This window comes from Lonchura striata, chromosome 7, assembly GCF_050655825.1.
Source record: "Lonchura striata isolate lonStrDom1 chromosome 7, ASM5065582v1, whole genome shotgun sequence".
Classification (NCBI taxonomy): domain Eukaryota; kingdom Metazoa; phylum Chordata; class Aves; order Passeriformes; family Estrildidae; genus Lonchura; species Lonchura striata.
The window spans coordinates 24,203,622-24,222,487 of record NC_140709.1 but is presented as its reverse complement, the minus strand read 5'-3'; the positions used below and the strand labels follow the sequence as shown (position 1 = coordinate 24,222,487).

Below are 18,866 nucleotides of genomic sequence, written 5' to 3'. Positions count from 1 at the left end.
GAACAGCCTGTACTGGCTGAAGGAACAAATTGTGATCTCCTTGAACAGACTTTCCCCAGGCATTCAGCAATGCTCTGGGAGAAGAGCAGATCCCTGGGCAGCAGCTCCCACGCAGAGCACAGACCTCCCTCTGGTTACCCACTGCACGCAAAAGACCTGGAAATCACATCCAGCACAGAGCTCTCAGTTCCTCTCTGACAAAACACTAAAATTACTGTGTGACAACACCTCTGACCACCTTTACACTACTGTCTTTTTCCAGTCAGAACTCTTGGCCCTTCATTTGAATACAAAGAACAATACATTTAGAGAAGTGTATCGAGAGGTCAGCACACATGGATTGTCATCTGCTGCCCTACCAACTATCTCCTACAAGTCACCAGTCCTCCAGCAGAAGGACCCAGACCCAACTCCAGACTTCACCAAGCCACTACTCGTAGAAATAATTCTTATGTCTTCCAGTACACAAAAGCAAGATAATGTATTCAGATCCATGCACATTTCAACTGGGTATTTTAAAACTACATAAAAATGAATCCTTTCACTCAATTGCTTTGTGAGACAGTCTTATCAAGAAAACAGTTCTCAGGCAAATATTCAAACAATAAAAAGAATATGTCTAAAATCTCAACAGGGAGGCCTTTGTTTGGTTCAAAACTTAGAAAATATTCTTTTTGTATGTGATCCCAAAAAATTCCTAATGGATCACACGCAAGTCTATATGCACAACCTCCCCATCCAACTATCCCCCTCTAATGGGCTGCCAGCCCAGCCCACTTTCCAAATTACCATGCAATGAATTTATCTCAATTTTTTATCAACTTAAAAATGTAAAAATCAAGATACTGATAAGCCAAAATTAGTATTTGGCTAAAGAAGAGGTTATATTTGCATTGATCCCATGTGTATAGCAGCCACAAGGGTTCATTTTCTTAGTTACAAAGGTTTTGAGGAGTACTTTGCCTAAACTTTTTACCTAACTTTTTACCTTTGCCTAAACTTTTTTTATTAGTAAGTGAGCAGCATTACTTCTGCATGATAAACCAAGTGGCTTCTGTTCTTTTAGGAGTTGAAGGCTGTACCAAAGGGGTAAATCCTTATTTCATCCAAGTGCAGGGGAGCATAGAAGGTGCTCACCATTTAAGATTAGGAAAAATTTAGTTTGTGTTTCTCTTAACAAGGAACAGCAAGTAATCTTACAGACGCTTTAATAAAACTGGCCTTCCAGGAAATGTGTCTTGATTCTCTCAAACCTCCCAGCTTCTGATGGCTAAATTTGCAACCTTCCAAAAGCTAAGCTTCTTCTCATTTAAATACCATCCACCTCTTGTCCTTGCATGGGAGACAGCATTCCAACCGTATCCACAGCACAGTGCAGCTCCTCGAGCACACAGAAGCTCCTTCCCCATCCCTCCAGCCAATATTCATGCTGGTAAGTGACCTTCAGGACTGTCATTGGCCACCTCAGGAGTGGGTGTTTGGGGGAAATCCTGTCCTGACTCACTCCCACACTAGCTATCTTCACAGCCACAGACTTCCGAAGGGCACACAAACCTCCAAGGCATTCGTAAGCCTTGGAAAGAACTTCCTTGATATATCTGTCATCTTTCTTATGCATAAGAATGCACTCCAAGCCAAGCTAGGAAAACGGGGGAGGAGTTATTGTCACTGTTTCTAATACAGTTCATTGTTCATTGCACCCTGCTTAGAGACTCACAAAAATAAAATCACACTGCCAGGAATTGTTCTAAAATGTCTTCAGCAAAACTGAATCCCTCCCTCCCAGGGATCTGTAGGCAGTTGATAAGTACATACTATATTGTATAAACAAAAAATTCACCACAATTCCATCACGCATCATATGCTGTCTTGCCAAAACAGCTGTGTTTATGCCTGGCATCACTGCACAAAGTGTGCAACCAAAACTTCGCAAACACATCGCACTTGCACAGAATTCAGCGAGTCTTTACAGCCAACTTACTCTGAATGCACACATGTATATAAATTATATAAAATACATTCATTGTTTCAGTTTTGCCCAAGGGTACAAAAAATAGATTTCTCCTCTGAAATATACAGCAAAATGCATTGCTGCTCAGTCCCATCCAGTTGTGCCAATGCAAACATTTTTGTAGCTACACAACAAGCTGTACCAAGAAAATTATCTGGCTGAAAACTAAGCCAGGAAAAAGAAATAAATCAAAACACACTGAGTTTCTTTTTCCCCTCTTAAGTGGACTAGTCCTTTGTTCTGGTTCAGTAGATGGCCACACAACATGTGAGTAGGACACACTGGAATAAACCAGTGCTAGGAACCCACAAGAGGCTTGATTACCTTTTTTTGCTTAATGACTGCCTTCAGCTACAACATTAGTTGATCCAGAAGAGCTTGTCATGAATTGTCATGACACCAGACACAGTATCTTCTAAACCATCACTTCATCATCCACTGTAAAATTCTGGCTTTTCTATTCACTTGCTTTCTTCATTTCACCAATGAAATCATAATATCCCTCATTTTATGTATCTATTTCACATAGATAAAAAACTTAACTGCTGAACTTTTAACTTTTAATAGTCACATTGAAATGTGCCCACAAAAGCATCTACTCATTTAAGAATATTGAGACAGTTCTTACACTTTGACCTGCAACTCTACACAAAAATTGCATTCTTGAATCTGTGGGCTAGATGTTTACTACCCTAGTAAACGAATCGCTTATGGGAATCTGGGAATTAAAATTCCTTTGGGATAATTATCATTATGAAAATGGATATCTGCATATATGAAGATGTTAAAAGACATCTAGCACAGACTTTGTAATTAAGTCATTGCCAAAAGTCATGTCACAGTGGCCTTCGGTGTGTTAATTTCCAGAGAACAAATAAATCAACTCGAGTAGATCCTTATCAAAACCGAAAGTTGCACAAGATGAGCACCTCACCCTACATGAAAGCCCCTCCCCTGATTCACTGCAACAAAACTCTGGCTTTATTCACAAATTTATCTTTAATCAACATCAATTATTACACTGAATTTTCTTCTAGGCAACAAAAGTTATGATTTCTAGTTAACAATTTAAGTAAAGTGAAAACTTAACACCCAAGGTTTTGTTGCATACAAACCCTAACCTAGATTTACTTACACAGGGAAAACTTCCCAGGAGTTATGCCAGTGATAGCAATTCTTTCTGAATTTGATTTAAAAAAAAATGAGAACTTTCCCACTGACTTAGGAACAACAGCAGCAGCAGCACCAAGTTACTTCATTAAGAGGATCAATTAGAGCAGCCTGCAACTGCTGAGAAAGCACAACACAGAGAATTTCAAGTATTCCTGGAGAAAACACTGTCAACTGCACAGGAGGGAACATTCCTGTGCTGGCAGACAGGGAGCTATGTAAACTGTATGCACAAAGTAAGGCAAGTGTCTTTACCCACCTCTTCCATCTCAAAGGAGTCCTTCTGCTGCAGCATGAGGTTCGTTATGGACGGGTTTGCGAGGGGGGCGCAGGGGTCTCTACCTGGCGATGCTGTGGACAGTCTCTGTGTCAGGACACTGCTGTCGGAGGTACTGGAACTGCTGCTGAGCCCTGGCGAGTCCAAAAGACCGGGTTCTTCGCACGGTCTATCCTGGGCACCAGCCAGCCTGCCATCCTGTCCATCTGCTGGGGGCACAGAACCCTCCTGTGCAGCAGGGAGGTGCGCAGGTCCCTCTGCGTTTGCAGCCTTTGTCTGACTGCCGGCTATCTCCTCCTTTACAGTGGCCAAAAAAGAGGGACAGTCTTTCTTTTTAGGATGTTTTGGCAATTTAGATTCATTTTTAACATCATTTTCCTCACTCCCTACTTCAGCTGGACTTTTCCCTTTCTCAACAGGCGAAGGACTTGCAGAGCTGCTGCCATCAGCTTGCTGATTGAGTTTTGACAAGGTCTTCATTAACCGACTGGCTGTGTTGCTGCGATTCAGAGGGGGAGGGCTGGACGCCTCTTTGCTGGAAGACACTGAATTCATACTACCAATTTTCTGCAAAGGAGTCCCAGAGACTTGAGAATACAAAGAAGAAAAAGCATTGGCCACAGTAGTAAGCACTTCAATCTGACGAAAACGACCTGCACAGGAACGAAACACAAGGCATATCTGAAGAGGGAATTTTGATCATAATCTCTGCCCAACCCCACAAACCTCCTCCTACTTTTATCCGGGGCCTCTAAGGCTGAATGAACACTTCCTAGGCCTGTAACATGAAAGTGATAACTTACTATGGAAAAAAAGAATCTTTACTAAATATGCAAGAACTGCATGTAAAGTTCTCCTGACTTAAACCACTGGCATATGTGTGTGAATGCAAGTTTATTTACAAAATGCTAGAAAGGAAATGTTACTCATATTGCTCTCTCCAGCTACAACTAGAAAAGGATAGCTATGCCCTCATTTAAACAGCGCTCATTACTGATCCAACAAAGCTCTTGTCCAAGTCCATAGAAATACTGCCCCAGATTTCAACAATGACAAAAATAGGTCGCTGCCACCCAGGAAAAAAATCCCACCCAGGGACTGAAGAACACCAGAAACAGAGGGATATTGCTATTTTTTTCAGTGCTCTAAATCTGCAACAGAAGAAAAGATGAGCATGATACAAACCAGAAGGCAGCATACCTTACAGGATGCCTTTTATTTTCCTCCCCCACTACAAACCCTTACACTCATCCCAATGAGTACCACCCTGGTGGTTACCTCTTGCCTATTTAAGACCAAGCAACAGTTTTATTATGAATTCTGAATGGAATGTTGCCTTTAGGCTGTAACAGAGTTTTACCAGAATATTAGATACACACCTCTTTTGGGGTGGTTTACATAGTTAATAAACTCATAAACAAACTGTACTTCAAAAACATACTTACTTGTTAAAGCAAAACTTGGATTTTCCACTTCCATGCGCTGTATTTGGGCATTCAAAAACACTTTGATATCTATCCCTCTGGCAAATGATGATGAATTAAAAAATCTCGCTGGAATTTTTGAAGCAATATCTGGTTCATCTCTTCCAAACCCAAGGTTGTAGAGCACTTCTTCAGGATCTTCCTCATAAAGTTCCAGTAATTCAGAAACACTACAGAAATGAAAGATGTTAACCATCTACATGTAAGATCCAGTCCCTTCTATCAAACTGCTAATTCACTTTGGTTTATTGAACTTTTGACTCCTAGAGCTTAGACTAGTTTTGGAAATAACTGTGGAAATCTCTGCATCTAATGTTTTCATTCCCATCATGAGAGCCATTAGCCCAGACACATCACACATCCAATCCCAACATTTCTAAAATCAGTCCTATTCTGCAGAGCTCAGATTTTAAAATGCCATTAAAAGTTCAGGTATTTTTAATGTTTAGGTCCATTTGTTAGCATTTACTGAAAACCACAACAAAAGACAAACAGAAGTTTTCCAAGCAACCAAATTAAAATTCCCTTCTCAGCTACTAAATGCAGCAATGCATATAAAAGAAGCCAAATTCATTTAACTGAGAAACAGACCTTTTAAGCATAGTTTTACCTTGAAACAGTCGTGCTGCTTTTTCCCGAGCCGGTAGAGTTCATACTTCTCCCCTTCTGATGGAACTGCAGCCTCCTGTCCTTTGCCAGTACACCATCGCTGTCAGCACAAACAGAGAGGACCCCTGCGATAAACCTCTTTTGTTCAGGGACTTGATTCTCTGTCTCACTGGAGAGCTAACCCGCCAGCACTGTCCAATTTCTCTTTTCCCCTTCACTGTTATCTGGTTTATATTATCCATGTCATTTATTGAAATACAGAAATGAAAGCAAAGCCTGGGCCACCTCAGTAAAAATGTACATAGACGGTATGACTTGGAACGCAAATGCGAGCTGAGAAAACAACCTCTGATCTGCCCTTGCTGCCCCACCCTCCCTGTTCCCACCCTCCTCCAGTAAGGAAGCCCAGCCTCGGGTGAGCTGTCCTTGCCCTGCCTTTTCCTGCCTCCCCTGGGCCGCTGCCTCCTGCAGCAGGACCTCCCCATGCACGGCCACCCTCTCCATGCCTCGGGTACCCTGCTCACCCCAGTGCCACCTGCCCGGACCTGGCCGGGGGAGCTGAAGAGGCTCTGGGCACGGGGAAGTGAAGCTCCAGTCCACACTGCTGGCCAGTCTCCTTCCCAATCCCAAACTATATAAACTGCCTGAGCATTAGGTGGTATCCTGGGTTCAAACATAATTTTCCTGTTAATGTCTCTGAGGAACAAATTGTTCCCTCCCTAAACAGCCGCCAAGAAACCAAAGGTGGCAGAGGAGTCACCTAAGAGTGTATATTTATTTATGGAGCCCAACTCAGGAGGAATAGAGAGGATGCTTTCCACAGCGGCTGTGCAGCATTCACTGAAGTCTCAGTGGGGTTTTAGTTTCAGCACATTTTATTTAGAAGCTTTAACGATCTCTCCTATCTCAAAGTCTTTTTTCCATGTTCCCAAAAGACATCTGCTGTGACAGACAAAACTAATTTTCCCTTGAAATTTCTGAAACAGTGAGCAATCAGTGAGGCAAAGAAGGTTAATCATGCTACATAGCTAAGATTTGTCATTTCTCTGTTTTCCTCCTGCTACTCCAAAATCTATGTCAGGTCTGCTGAAAGAATACAAAATCTTAAATTTTATTTTTGCTCTTCCTAATGACTGTGTTATCTGGATCACTTCGTTCATTCTCATGTTAAACAGATATGAGCAGAAGAGCTTTAGCTCTGTGGAAGCCCCCATGACTTCCACTACCCATTTTTCTCCCCTGCCCTTCAGTATAAATATTCCTCTGAAGTAAATAAACACAAAAAAACGATGCTTACCATGTTTCTGCTTGGGTATCACTCCGTAGATGATTAGCTGCAGAGAAAGAATAAGAAGTTATAACCAGACCTCTTCAGAACTACACTTCTCACAATCAGTATGAAGAAGCAGACAGTGAGCACATTTACCAACAGTCCTGCATAAAACAGATTTTACTTCTTCCATATAAATGTGATTGTCAAGGGTTTCTAGTATACAGCTGATATAAAAGTTATCTGGCTTATTAAAGCTCTCTTTAAAATTAAGTCTCACATAGACAAACGTTTACATACTGTCATGAATCTTATTACTTGAAATTTAAATTGTGATAAGCTGGTAATTGTTATATAAACCATTTATTGCTTTGCAACTGAAGACAAGATTACCAGCTGCAGGGCTGTTCTTGGGTGGGAAGGGGAGGAGGACAAGCAGGCATACAAAGATTGCTCCAGTTGGGAAAGTAAAGAATGTAAGAAAGGCAGCTGGCCCTATGGCCAGGTGCTAAGACTATTTGTTCATCTTTTCATCAGCAAAGTGGCTGCCTGAGCTGTGCAATACATAGACCAGAGCTCAGTGACCCCTTGGTGCTGATGGGGCCAGCAGACATTGATAGGGCAGGAGGCACAGTTGATAGGGCTCAGAGGTGATAGCCTCAGGAGGGAGGCTGTCTCCCAGGTACCAAGCACCTGGCCACCAGGCTGACAGGGAAGTCAGCACTTTCCATAGCTGGATCACATGGGAATGTTCCAGGCAGCATTATTCTTTCAGAACTGAAATTCAGACTTAAATTATGGACTCCCCAAAGAAGCAACTCACCATTAACAACTTGCCCCAGGAGACAGGCAAGGAGCACATGTCTGTTATAGCAGCCCTCAGAATCAGCTATGACAAGAGTGATGTCACACACTGCTAGGAGAAGCCTGCATCTTGACCCGCTGTGCCAGGAGGGTACTTCTCAACCTCCCTCTTAGTTTCAGAGGCATCACAAAGAAATGTATGCAAAACACAGATCCCACATTTCTTCAACATTCCTGCCTGTAATAATATGAAGGTAAGCCTATCTGTAAGGATTACTCAGTGACTAAGCTGAACAGCTGAACCATGGGTTTTACCAGCTCAGCAGTGGGCTGGGGTTACAGGTCCCTGCCCAATGCCCTCTGTACCATTCACATAGGGCTCTGGCTCGCATCTGGCCTCGGGCAGTCCTGGCTGCACAAGGGCAGGCCATTCATCCCAGCCTCAAAGGGGCTGTCTGTCTGGCAGGGCACGCAGCCCTGCTCCAAGCAGCTCTGTTGTCCCCTTGTTCCAGGATGGGAAGCAAAGCCCAGCAGAAACATCTGCATCGTTAGCCAGAAAAATCGACCAGCAATTCTTTTCATCTGGACAAGCTAAATCATGCAAAAGACCCATACAAACCAGAAGTCCTTGGAAACTGTAAGGAGAAAAACTGAAAAAAGTGACATGATGTACTGAAATCCACTAATTCTTGTGTTCTTGGTCATACGCTCAGACCCTTGGATTATCATTACACAGACATTTTTCCTATGAAATCTTTGTACTGCAGGCAATCTAACAAGTGGAAAAGACTGTCAATAGGAAAATTTAATCCTATTTCATCTACTACAATAGAAGAGTCATTTATTGCTTTTTAATTAGCAGATCAAGTTCATTACCAGATAAACTCTTCTCCCTAGAAGTCTTAATCTTTAAAAATTAAAGATATTTCCTTCCTCCAGGCCTTATCCCACTACTCTGACACTCTGGCAAGACCAGGAGAAGGGCTTTCTACTACACTTAGCAAAAGCTGTGATTCAAAAACAATAAAAGCTAAACAGGGAGTTTTACCTTTTTTTTTAACACTGAAAGCAAATAATGTCTTATGACCCCTGTCCTACAGATAACTCCAGGACCTGGTTTATGAGACTTTTTCTGCTATTTTACAAGATACTGCTGTTAGAACAGAATTCACAGTGCTTTTACTGGCTGCTTTACAGACACCTCTGATCCATGATCAAAATCAAGGCTAGAATTCTTTTTTACAAAGTCCATGGGGAACAGCCACCTCTCCTTCCCCTTAAAAAGGGGAAGAGAAAGAAAAGGCAAGCAGATAGCAACAGAAGAGTCTATATTGTGGTTGATCAAAATACTTACTCAGCTTTGGTGCTTTTCACTTTTAAAAGCACTTAACAGATTTGCCTCTTGGCTGACAGAATTTCATTCCTCCTTTCAAAAGCTCACACATGCCACTCCCAAGGGATTCAGTAAAAGTGGGGCATGCCTGGCTGCCAAGAGTAACCCATGGACAAGAAGAACAAGTAGGAGAAATCATTTTCTCACAGCCTTGGTAAGTGCTCCAGGCTGTCCCTGTCATCATGGGCATTAAAATGAGAGGGCAGAAGCAAATTCAGGGCTGCCTCTGACCTTTGGGTTCAGAGACCCAGAGTGTCTAACTCTAGCCATAATCTAAATAACTTCAAAAAGCAAATCTTCCTGCATTTTTTGTGTGCTTCATCCTGATTTTCTAGCCAATGCTGTCCTTCAAAATAAAAATCGGATGACTGGGTATAATTTTTTTGGCTAGAAAAAGAGTCATAATCTGCCACACCCACCTTCAGCTCCCAGGGATAAGTCATCTTCAAAACTTCCTCCATTTCTCACCACCATGCCTGAAAACATACAGTTAGCAGTTCAACAACTACAATGCTCCAATGTTTTCCTTCCAGCTGCTTATCTAAAGATATTCGTAAGACATTTCATTTGATACAAGAAATAACTAGACTTTATTTACAATCCCTGGATTACTCATGCAGTTAAAATGCACTAAGAAGCAAAAAGTTACATTTCAGAACACAGCAAAATTATTTTGAAAGGGAACAACTACAACACTGCTTTGGTTTTGCACTCAGAAACACCTCCAAGTCAACGTGTGAGCAAATTAACTTCAAGTGGGAATCTGGAGGTACCACTCAGCACATCTGTGCCTTCGGCTGCTGCGTTATCTATCCTCCAGACATCTTACCAGGAGAATCCAGAGTCTGAGTCCAGCTGGGGCATTCTCCTCTCACCTTCCTGTACCAGATTAGGAGCTGAAGTGAAGACTCCAGGCACAGAAAGTAATTCTTCTTCACCCTGTCACTACCTGCACATTCCTACTGTACTTTGAACTTTACTATTCAGACCTGCTCGGATAGTAAAATTTTCAGGTGTGGCAACCACAGTTATTAGAGGCAGAGACTGCCTAACGCTCTCCAGTTTTGGAGACAAAATCATCTCCCTGTTTCACACATCTGGGAGTTTTTTAGAGCTTACTAAGACCTCCATTATTATTCCGGTTCTTTTCCCCCTTCTCCAGTTTCTCAGACACAATTGCTCTGCTTTGAGAATAACTTTGCAACACTGACGCAGTTTTGGTTTGCTACCAGGTCTCACATGAATGTCCTTGAAAACACAGTTTCCAGCAAAAGAGATTTCAGTAGGTAAAGTCTTTCCTTACCCTTCAATAGAGGATTGCTTTGCTCATCCAGGGAGGCTCCCAGAGGCGTTCTGAAACCATAGAAGAGATTAACACTACTTAAAAAACTTGCTGCTTCATGTCCTTCCTTACAGCATGTAACAAGCTTGTGATAGCAGAGTTGTCCCTCCCTCCCTCCTTCCCTCCCTCCGCCCCCAGAAAGCACAAACATCTGACGACTGGCAATAACTTCCTAAACAATCCCCAGCCCTCTAAATAAATACACCTTGCAGAGAAAAACAACAAAACGTAATAACTGCAAAGTTCGAACACCTTCAGGGGCAGCAGCCCCTGCTGAGGAAAATCAGGGACTTCTCAGCAAAACACCCAGAAATAGCAAGCATGATTTTTTGAATGGATTAATTCAAGCTCATTTAGGCAGTAAAAACTGCCATTTTTCTACACATTTAAAACTTCTTGGAGAGAGGGGTGAACAGTTATATTTGTTGATCAGGAAGAACCAAGATAAAAAAGTCTTGACAGCTATGTTAGCTGTCACTTGCCGGTTCTGATTCTTTACAGGCTGTTCACACTAGTTCTTTTTTGGATGATCCCTCCAAAAGCTGTTGCCTGAAGGGCAGGGGATTTGCTGAACCTCACGGTGCTTGAAAGGAGCAGCAGAAGCCTCACAAATGACAGGTCCAATCCCATTCTGGGTTCACACCGTATTTGTTGACACTAACTAGATGTTTCCACATCTTGTCTCTCAGACATGTTTAACCAGTGTCTTGTCACTTCTAAGTAGCACAGCATTAACTTTCAAAGCTCAAAACAAATGCAGAAATATAATACTCATAAAGAAGGGAAAAGCAGATTATTTATGCACTTATATTATGTATGTTTCATTTGGATTTTTAATTAGACAAACACATAAACCTGCCTGAAGACCTGAAAGAAACAGTGCTCTGATACAGTATTTATTTTGGTGCCATGGCCAAATTAAGCAAGGAAAATTTGCATCTGCTTTCTAACAGACCTTGCACTTCACAACCTTATTTTTCTTTCCCCTCTAAACAGAGCTCACTCTCTCCAGATGCAGCCAGCTGATACGGAGCAGGCTCACTTCAACACGCCTTCTGCAAAGCAAGGCAAAGCCAAGCCCCACCGTGGTGGGACTCCAAGGCAAACAGCCAGAGCATTCAGATGCAGAAGCACATTCCAGGTGACAGGACACACTGCCAAGGCTCACATCTCCTGCATTTCTGCATGTTTGTCCAGTCAGAGTCTAAAAAACTTAGGCTATATTGTCTAAACCTGTCAGTCTACAAGAAGCCTGTGCTCTCAGATAATAACTATGCTGAACGTTTACTCCCTGGATCTGACGGGTGCACTCCCAACCTTCTCCCTCTCCTTCCCTGGTGGCTGCTCCCATGGCTCTATGTTTTTGATGTAGAAACTTGCTGGCATTGACTTTGACAGCCAAGGTCAGTGCTGCATGCAGCGGCTGGCAGAAAGCAGTAAAAGCATCCATCAAAGCTGGCATTTTCCTTTCGAAATTAAGTCTGTCACCATAACAGCACATTAGCAGCTACCAGAACAGCATCCTTGTCAACCACCCCTTGCTGCCCTACCTGCACGGGTGCACACAGCTGCCATACACCCCCTGCCTTTGAAAAACTTGCTCTAAAGGACTAGACAAAACATGAGTTTAAACAACAGAGAAGTACCGCACAAAAATCCTTGTGGACAACAGCACAGATAGCTCTGCCTTTCTGCACCAGGCTGTTTTCCACCAGCAAGGCTCTGTCTCAAAGCAGCCCTGTGCACTGGGGAATGTTAGGGCTGGGGGACCCTTCCCCTTGCTGTGCCCTCAGGATGGGGTGTCCCTGCCTCACACAGCCTCAAGGCTTCCTCTCATCCCAGAGCTCTGTTTGTTCAGCCACCAGTTGTGGTCGGGTGGTCTCTCAGAACAAGAAAAGGGGTTTGCACTGTGCTGTGGAAGTGTTTAAACCTCAGCTTTTAAAACCTTTATCTGGGCAGAAGCCATGTTTATTTTAAACTTGAAGTAAAAAATCTCTTCTTTCTGAGGCATTTCAAGAACTCACTTCCTGCATATCTACAGGAGATGGCTCCTAGATACCTCCCACATCCCCTGTATTACTGGCAGAGTTTAAATTATATTCAATCAAAACAGTACACGTCATTGTAATAGTTGACAAAAAACCCTATTTTTATCTATCACTATAATGCAAGCACTTGTACTTCAACTTTTATGAGCTTTCTCATTACTTCAGAATGAAGTACTGGGGAGAGAGAAAAAGGTCTTTTTCAAAGTCATTCAATTCCCAAAACGTGAATGAACCAGATACTTTGAGTAACATCTGACATGTTTTATGCCTCCATAATTCTTATCACAGTATGATAAATACTTGCTTTTTTGCTTTTATGGTTTGCTGCTATTTATTTCTTTACAAGAAGCCCAAAACAACAAAATGTGTATCTATCAAGGTAAATAACATGGGAAATTAGGAATCTTCCTCTCCTCTAAAGCAGATGTGAAACAGAGATGCCAAGTAATAAAAGCCCCAAACCACTAACGTAAATATCAAAGGACAGCTAGTAATTCTTTTTGTCCATATTAGAACACTATTAATGCCTTTAGAAACAAACAAAGGAATTCAACTTATAAGTAGATCTATTTATGCAGTGGGTTGATATTAAGGTTTTTTTGTGCTGCTGCCAACTTGAACCAGAAAATAAGATTTTAAAAGTGCCAATTTTCTTCTGATTTCAGAAACACACACAGAAACTCAGAAAATGTGAAGGACTACTTTTAGAAAACATGTAACAGAGAAAATATTGTATTCAATAACTGAATCTTCATTTGTAGCAATAGCTACATGGTAACATGTTAGAATACAAGTTAAGAATACCCTTAACTTTTAAGAATAAGGTTGCGCCATGAACCAGAAATAGAAGCTGTTTGTGTATGCCTACACTTTTTAGCAATCAAAGCTTGACAGCAAAATCAGTGTTATTAAACAAGTAAGAAATTTCAGCGGGAACGACTCACAAATTGTAAATTTCACAATTGTTATTTTTAAACAAAACATTGTAGTATTTGCAGGGCTATTCCATCCTCTGTTAATGCTGTCCTCTTTTCCTATGTACATCGTAACCAAGGATTCTGTATGTACAATCACTTATAACACTGTAAATTGAATCATCACTTTACTGTACATGCTAGCAACTGTTTGCATGTACATTAGGCATAAAAAATTAAACTATTCTGCAGTTTAAAACACAAGGAACTGTGCAGCCTTTTACAGGCAGCTGGGATTGCATCTTCCGGGCATGAACCGCACACACTGGTACCCTGCACGCCACAGAGCAGAGGCTAACTCCTGTCTCAACAGCATTGTTTAGGAAATCTGTTTTTAAAAGTCCTTCTGAGGAGAGCACAAGATGCCTCTGAAAAGACTTACAACAGTAAATAGCTCTACTTTAATAGGCTACTGTGGAAGGAGAGCAACAGGTTTCACAGACATGAATTACCTAAATTTTTGTTTCTGTATTAGCAAAAGAGTTAACTTGTGCTTCATTTGTTATTTGTAAAACAAGACTCCCATATTTTGGGAATCAACTGCCAGAGATGCAAACACATTCCACAGAAATGTGTGGTGCCAGTTTTAACAACAGATAGTTATCAAAGCAGGGGTATGAAACTGCAAGCTTTGTGTTATTACTCAAGATTTTTGGCCACCTATTAGATGCTCATATTGTCAGTTTGCAGCTTTGTGCTGTTCTTTAAATTCTATATGGAAGTGTTAAGGACTACAGGGCCAGGGAAGGATCTAGACAGAAATCCTGCAGCCTAGTGGCAGTGCAGCATTCGGAAGAATATCACCCCCAATGGCCTCTTTCCCCTCCAGTTCTTACATTTTTTTCCCTCCCCACTTAAAAAATACTTCTAAGAAAGCACCGAATTTGTAATACTGATTTTAAGAAAACTTTAGTAGACCAACAGGATACCAGATATGAGGTAATGTCAGAAAAATCTTCTCCCTTTCTAGCATTTTAGAAGAATGGTCTGTCAGGTCGAAACATTGTATTTCAGTACAAATTCAAGCCTGTAGCTGCCAACACCCTATCCAAGGCACAGTCTGTAAAGAGATGAAGAAAACTATATGGAGGATCCTGTAGCTATAAGACAACCCACACTTCAGTTACAGAGTAAGATCAGTCACCTGCTTGCCGGACCAAGAGATCACAAAGGCACAACTAATCTCAGTGGTAAATTCTTGCCTTAACGTATCTGTTCTTAAAAGGAGAAAGAAACCAGAAATATCAAATAGTGGTCTTGAAATGTCATTATCAGCTACTGGAAAGCTAATTGTTAGCTCCCCCCCATCAAGTCTGCCTTCAAAGGGCTGTTAGGACTGAATGGAGAAAAAAGAGAAAAAAGCAGCTGCTACTGATGTAGCGTTTGTACATTTACATGAGTGAGGATAAAGAAAAAGTAATTCCATCTATACCTGTTATAAACACCAAAGATTATTTTGCAACAGTGATAGAAACGCAGAATACATATACCATGCTTCAAGTTAAGGATAGAAGACATTAAGAGACTCAGATAAATCAAGTTAGTCTAAACTGTGGCATCACTCCTGAAGGCCTGTAAGCACAGAGGCCATGCCGCGGAAGCACAGTTCCTTGAAATCTGCACCAAAAACCAGTCAAAGGAACAGTGGAAGCTTTAAACTGGAGCCCCTCGGTGAGAACCACTGCAGCTTCCAAAGCAGCGCTGCCTTCCTGACGCTCCGCCGGGTTCCTCCCCCGGCGGCTGGGAGCCGTCAGGCTCATTAATGAGCCGCCGAGGAGCGGAGCGGTGCCGGACGCGGCTCCCCGGGGGCCGCGGGGCTCGCGGCGCTGCTGCCGGCGCAGCCCGGCCGGGGAAGCGCCGCGCCAGCGCCGGTGCCCGCTCCGCTCCGGGCCGCCCTCCGCGCCGCCGCCCGCCCGCGGGAGCACCCACCTGCAGTCCTTCAGCCATATCGCGATCTTCTCGTTGGGAACGCCGTGGCAGCCTTAGGGGCAGAGCAGGAGAGAAGCCGACAGTCAGTAACAGCGAGGCCGCCCCGCGGGGGTCCCGGTGGCCCGCGGGCTGCTGCCCCCGGCACTGACCTGCTCCTGCGGCCAGCGGCAGCGCGCCGCCGCCGACATCCTCCTCCTCCTCTTCCTCCTCCTCTTCTTCCTCCTCCTCCTCCTCCTCCTCCTCGCCGCGGGCCAGCGCCGCTGCCGAGAAATCCTCCGCTTCCGACGCCTGCCAGGAGTCGCGGCTCTTGGCCCAGGCCTTCCTCTTCTGGGTCGCCCCTTGCCACTCCTCCGCCGCCGGGGGCTGCTCCATCGGGGCGGCGGCGCCGCGGGCGCTTCAAGCCGGGAGGGGGGTGCCGGAGAGAGCCAGCCTGCCGGGCGAGCGGAGAGTGCCGTCCGTGCGGCTGCCCGCCGTCCGGGCGCCGCGGGGCTGCGGCGGGGCCGCCCCTCCCCGCGCTCACCCCCGGCCCGCCCCCAGACCCGGTCGCCGCCGCCCCGGCCCCGCAGGTGTCCGCCCCGGCCCGCCGCGGTGCGGGGCCGGCGGGCGGGCAGCGCTGGGGCTGCCCGCGGTACTCACATGTCGCGGCGCGGCGAGGCGGCGGCGGAGGCTGCGCCCGGCCCGGCTGCGGGCGGCGGCGGCGGCTCTGACTTCCTCATACCGCTGCGGGATGAGAAAACTCGGCGCCCACGTGACGGCGGCGGGGCCGGCGGCAGAGCGGGGCCTCCGCCGGGGCCGGGCCGCCCCGCGACGGGGGTGCCGGGCAGGGATGCGGGGCCGCGCCCGCCGGCGCCGGCCCCTCGCGGCCCCTGACCGGCCTGGGCACGCTCGGAAGGGCCGCCCGTGGCCTGGGCCCGTAAAGGATGTTTCCAACCCAAAAAATACACAGAGCAGCCAGGAGGGACTTTGCAGGGGTTTATCCTCGAGGAACGGGAGTGAGGAGGGGAGAGAAGGCACAAGGGAAAGATACGGGATGTGTACTGGGTGCACACAGCCTTCTGCCTCGCTTCCAGGGATGTGAAGTTAAATCAGCCTCTGCTCGGGCACAGGCTGGGGGCTGCAGGGATACCAGAAGTTAAAAATCTTAGGTGCGTTTGAAGCCTTTATCATCTCCTCCAGGATGTACTTAAGCCACCAGAACCAACTGCAAACGCAGCAAAAGACGAACGAGTCCCCATACGTGGGAAGGAGGTGGCGACAAAAGGCCGTTTTCATTGCGGGAGCCGAGTGCCATTTCTTAAGCACTGTCTCCTGCTTGTGGAGGAGACGGCAGCCTGACAGCAGCCCTGGCTGGGTCACCCACTGGGGCATAATGCTGGTGGGCAGCCTGCGTGGGGAGCGGGGCACTGCCGTCCTGCGTGGGGTCAGGCTTCACATCCCAGACGCTGCTGCAGGAGCCCTGCACGCCCAGCGAGCTCACCTGCAGCCATGGAGCCTGGGAGAAATAAGCTTTTGAAAAAGGTCTTTTACAACATTTTCATGAAAAGGTGCTGAATTAGTAAGCGTAAGCAGCAAAATTGACCTGTGTTCTCTGGAATTCTAAAACTGGTGTTCGCAGCCAGGCACATGACGTACTTCATGCTTAAAGGCAAATTTGCCTTTGGAAGAAAAAGGTTAATGGTACTCAATCAATATTCTTTCATTATCTAGCTTTATAGTTAAAACCTTTCAAATAGTTTCTTTGAAAATTTCCCCTATAAAATAAAAAACTGACTTGATAAGGAAAAAACTGGTTTTTCCTAAACCACTCTAGCCCACCCACTACTTTACCCATATACAGCCTTACTAAGATAAATTTCCTCTTATCACAAATCATTTTCGTAAACAAACTCTAATTTTCTGAATGGTTTGTATTGAACTAAAACCAGAAGAACAGTAGCAAAAAGGACAAACAAAGTGTATTTGTATTTAATTTGACCCTGAAAGTACACATTTCTGTGCATGTTTTTAGACAGTCTTTTTGAATTTCTTTTAAAAAAAGAGCAAACCACATTTCAATCTTTCTTGTTGACCCTCAGAATAATCAAATAATTTTCTCAGCAGGGCATGTTAAACACAGTACAGAATTTGCATGAGCTAACATGGGGCGTGTCCTGAGCCATGGGTGTTCCAAGTGGTGAGCCAGAGGGTCAGCAAAGGTCCTGTGCCCTCCACAACAGCGCTGGGGCTTGGACTTTGGCTAAGCCTCCTCACAGGTGTATTTATAGTACTGGAATCTTAAAATCTGATTTTTTTTTGGCAAGGGCCTAGGACAGCATTTCTTCAACATAATGGCTTATATTTCCATTTTATGTGTATTCATAAATAGATGTACCTATTAAAAAGTGGCCCTTTGAGGTTGAGCTGCCTTCATGAGAGCTGTAAGAGCCACGGAGAGGGCCTAGAGAAGTTTAACCCCTGCCATTGTTTGCTGCCTAAGAGGGAGCACAATTTCTTCATGAAAGTTACAGTTTCACTGCCACAGCTAAGGGTGAACAGTTGCAAGCTAAAAGCAGCTATTGTTTGGCCGTGCCAATACATCCTTAAGGAGTTCTTAATCCACAAATTACTGACATTATTGTCTATAATTGCTTGTCTGTTGTGACAACACTTACTCAGAGAATGTCAGAAATGTAAACAGCAGCCAATAGCTTTCTGCAGTGAAGTCCTGCCAGTACAGCACTGGGCTCTCTCTTGCACCTTCATACCATCCCAGCAAGTTCCCTTTTGTCTCCATATGAGTAAGGATTGCACAATCAAATCCTATATTAAGCAGAACATTTTTCAAGGAAAATATGTGTCTTGTTATTTCTTTTAATACTTGTAATCAAAAAGTCAGTTTGTTCTGTAATGAAAGTTTCTCTTGCTTCAGAATGTAATTTGTTAGTTGTACCAAAGCACTAATTGATTGGGAAAAAAGTCCTGTCACTCCAGTCACTTAAATTAGACAAACTTTTTTTCCCCCCAATTTATTTTGCAGCCATTCAAATTAAACATTGTGAAGGCATTAATTGATCAGGGATAAATTGTGCTTTACATTATGTTATAAAATTCTAAAGGAAGATTTATAACCACAGCGCCATTAGCAGTTCTGCTAAGTACTATCAAATTAAAAACACACAGACACACATATTTTAAGAGTAAGAGTAATTCTCACATTTGTCATCTGGGTGCTGGCCCTGAGCGTATGAATGTGTGTGTAAATACACAGACAGAGAAATACAATTTAGCCCAGAAATACCACTAAGTCACTGTCTTTTTTTCCTAAAAGAACAAAAACCTTTGAAGTGGACTTAATTCAGTTTTTGCCTGCAGAGAATTCTTTCAGATGCAGTATTGTGTGAAAAAATACATTCCTACATAACTCAGAGATATAAATGAGGTAGTTCCCCCAGTTCCCATGTCTGAGTGCACTGTAAGGAGCATTTTCCCGCTGCAGCTGGGCTAGGCTTCCCCATGCTTTTGAGCACATCGTGTCCCTGCTAGTTCTGTACATCAGGAGAGCCTCCAGTGTTCAGG

The 18,866-nt window shown here is 44.1% G+C and overlaps 1 protein-coding gene across 4 annotated transcripts in view; it reads right to left on the bottom strand.

Moving 5' to 3' along the window:
• ITPRID2 (ITPR interacting domain containing 2) overlaps nt 1-16,091 on the bottom strand; it is a 39,855-nt gene extending 23,764 nt beyond the window's left edge. For 2 of the 4 annotated variants that reach the window (XM_021531307.3, XM_085585174.1), the window contains exons 1-9: nt 15,948-16,091; nt 15,461-15,741; nt 15,312-15,363; nt 10,322-10,371; nt 9,438-9,494; nt 6,849-6,885; nt 5,553-5,651; nt 4,904-5,112; nt 3,441-4,111 (exon numbers count right to left, since the gene is read on the bottom strand). In XM_021531307.3, coding sequence (XP_021386982.2) covers nt 3,441-4,111; nt 4,904-5,112; nt 5,553-5,651; nt 6,849-6,885; nt 9,438-9,494; nt 10,322-10,371; nt 15,312-15,363; nt 15,461-15,683 — 1,398 coding nt within the window. In that variant the 5' untranslated portion in view covers nt 15,684-15,741; nt 15,948-16,091. Of the gene's footprint in view, nt 1-3,440; nt 4,112-4,903; nt 5,113-5,552; nt 5,652-6,848; nt 6,886-9,437; nt 9,495-10,321; nt 10,372-15,311; nt 15,364-15,460; nt 15,813-15,947 lie in introns of those variants that run through there. The other 2 variants (XM_021531308.3, XM_077785107.2) reach the window with 2 other exon arrangements.
• Nucleotides 16,092-18,866: the final 2,775 nt, after the last annotated feature.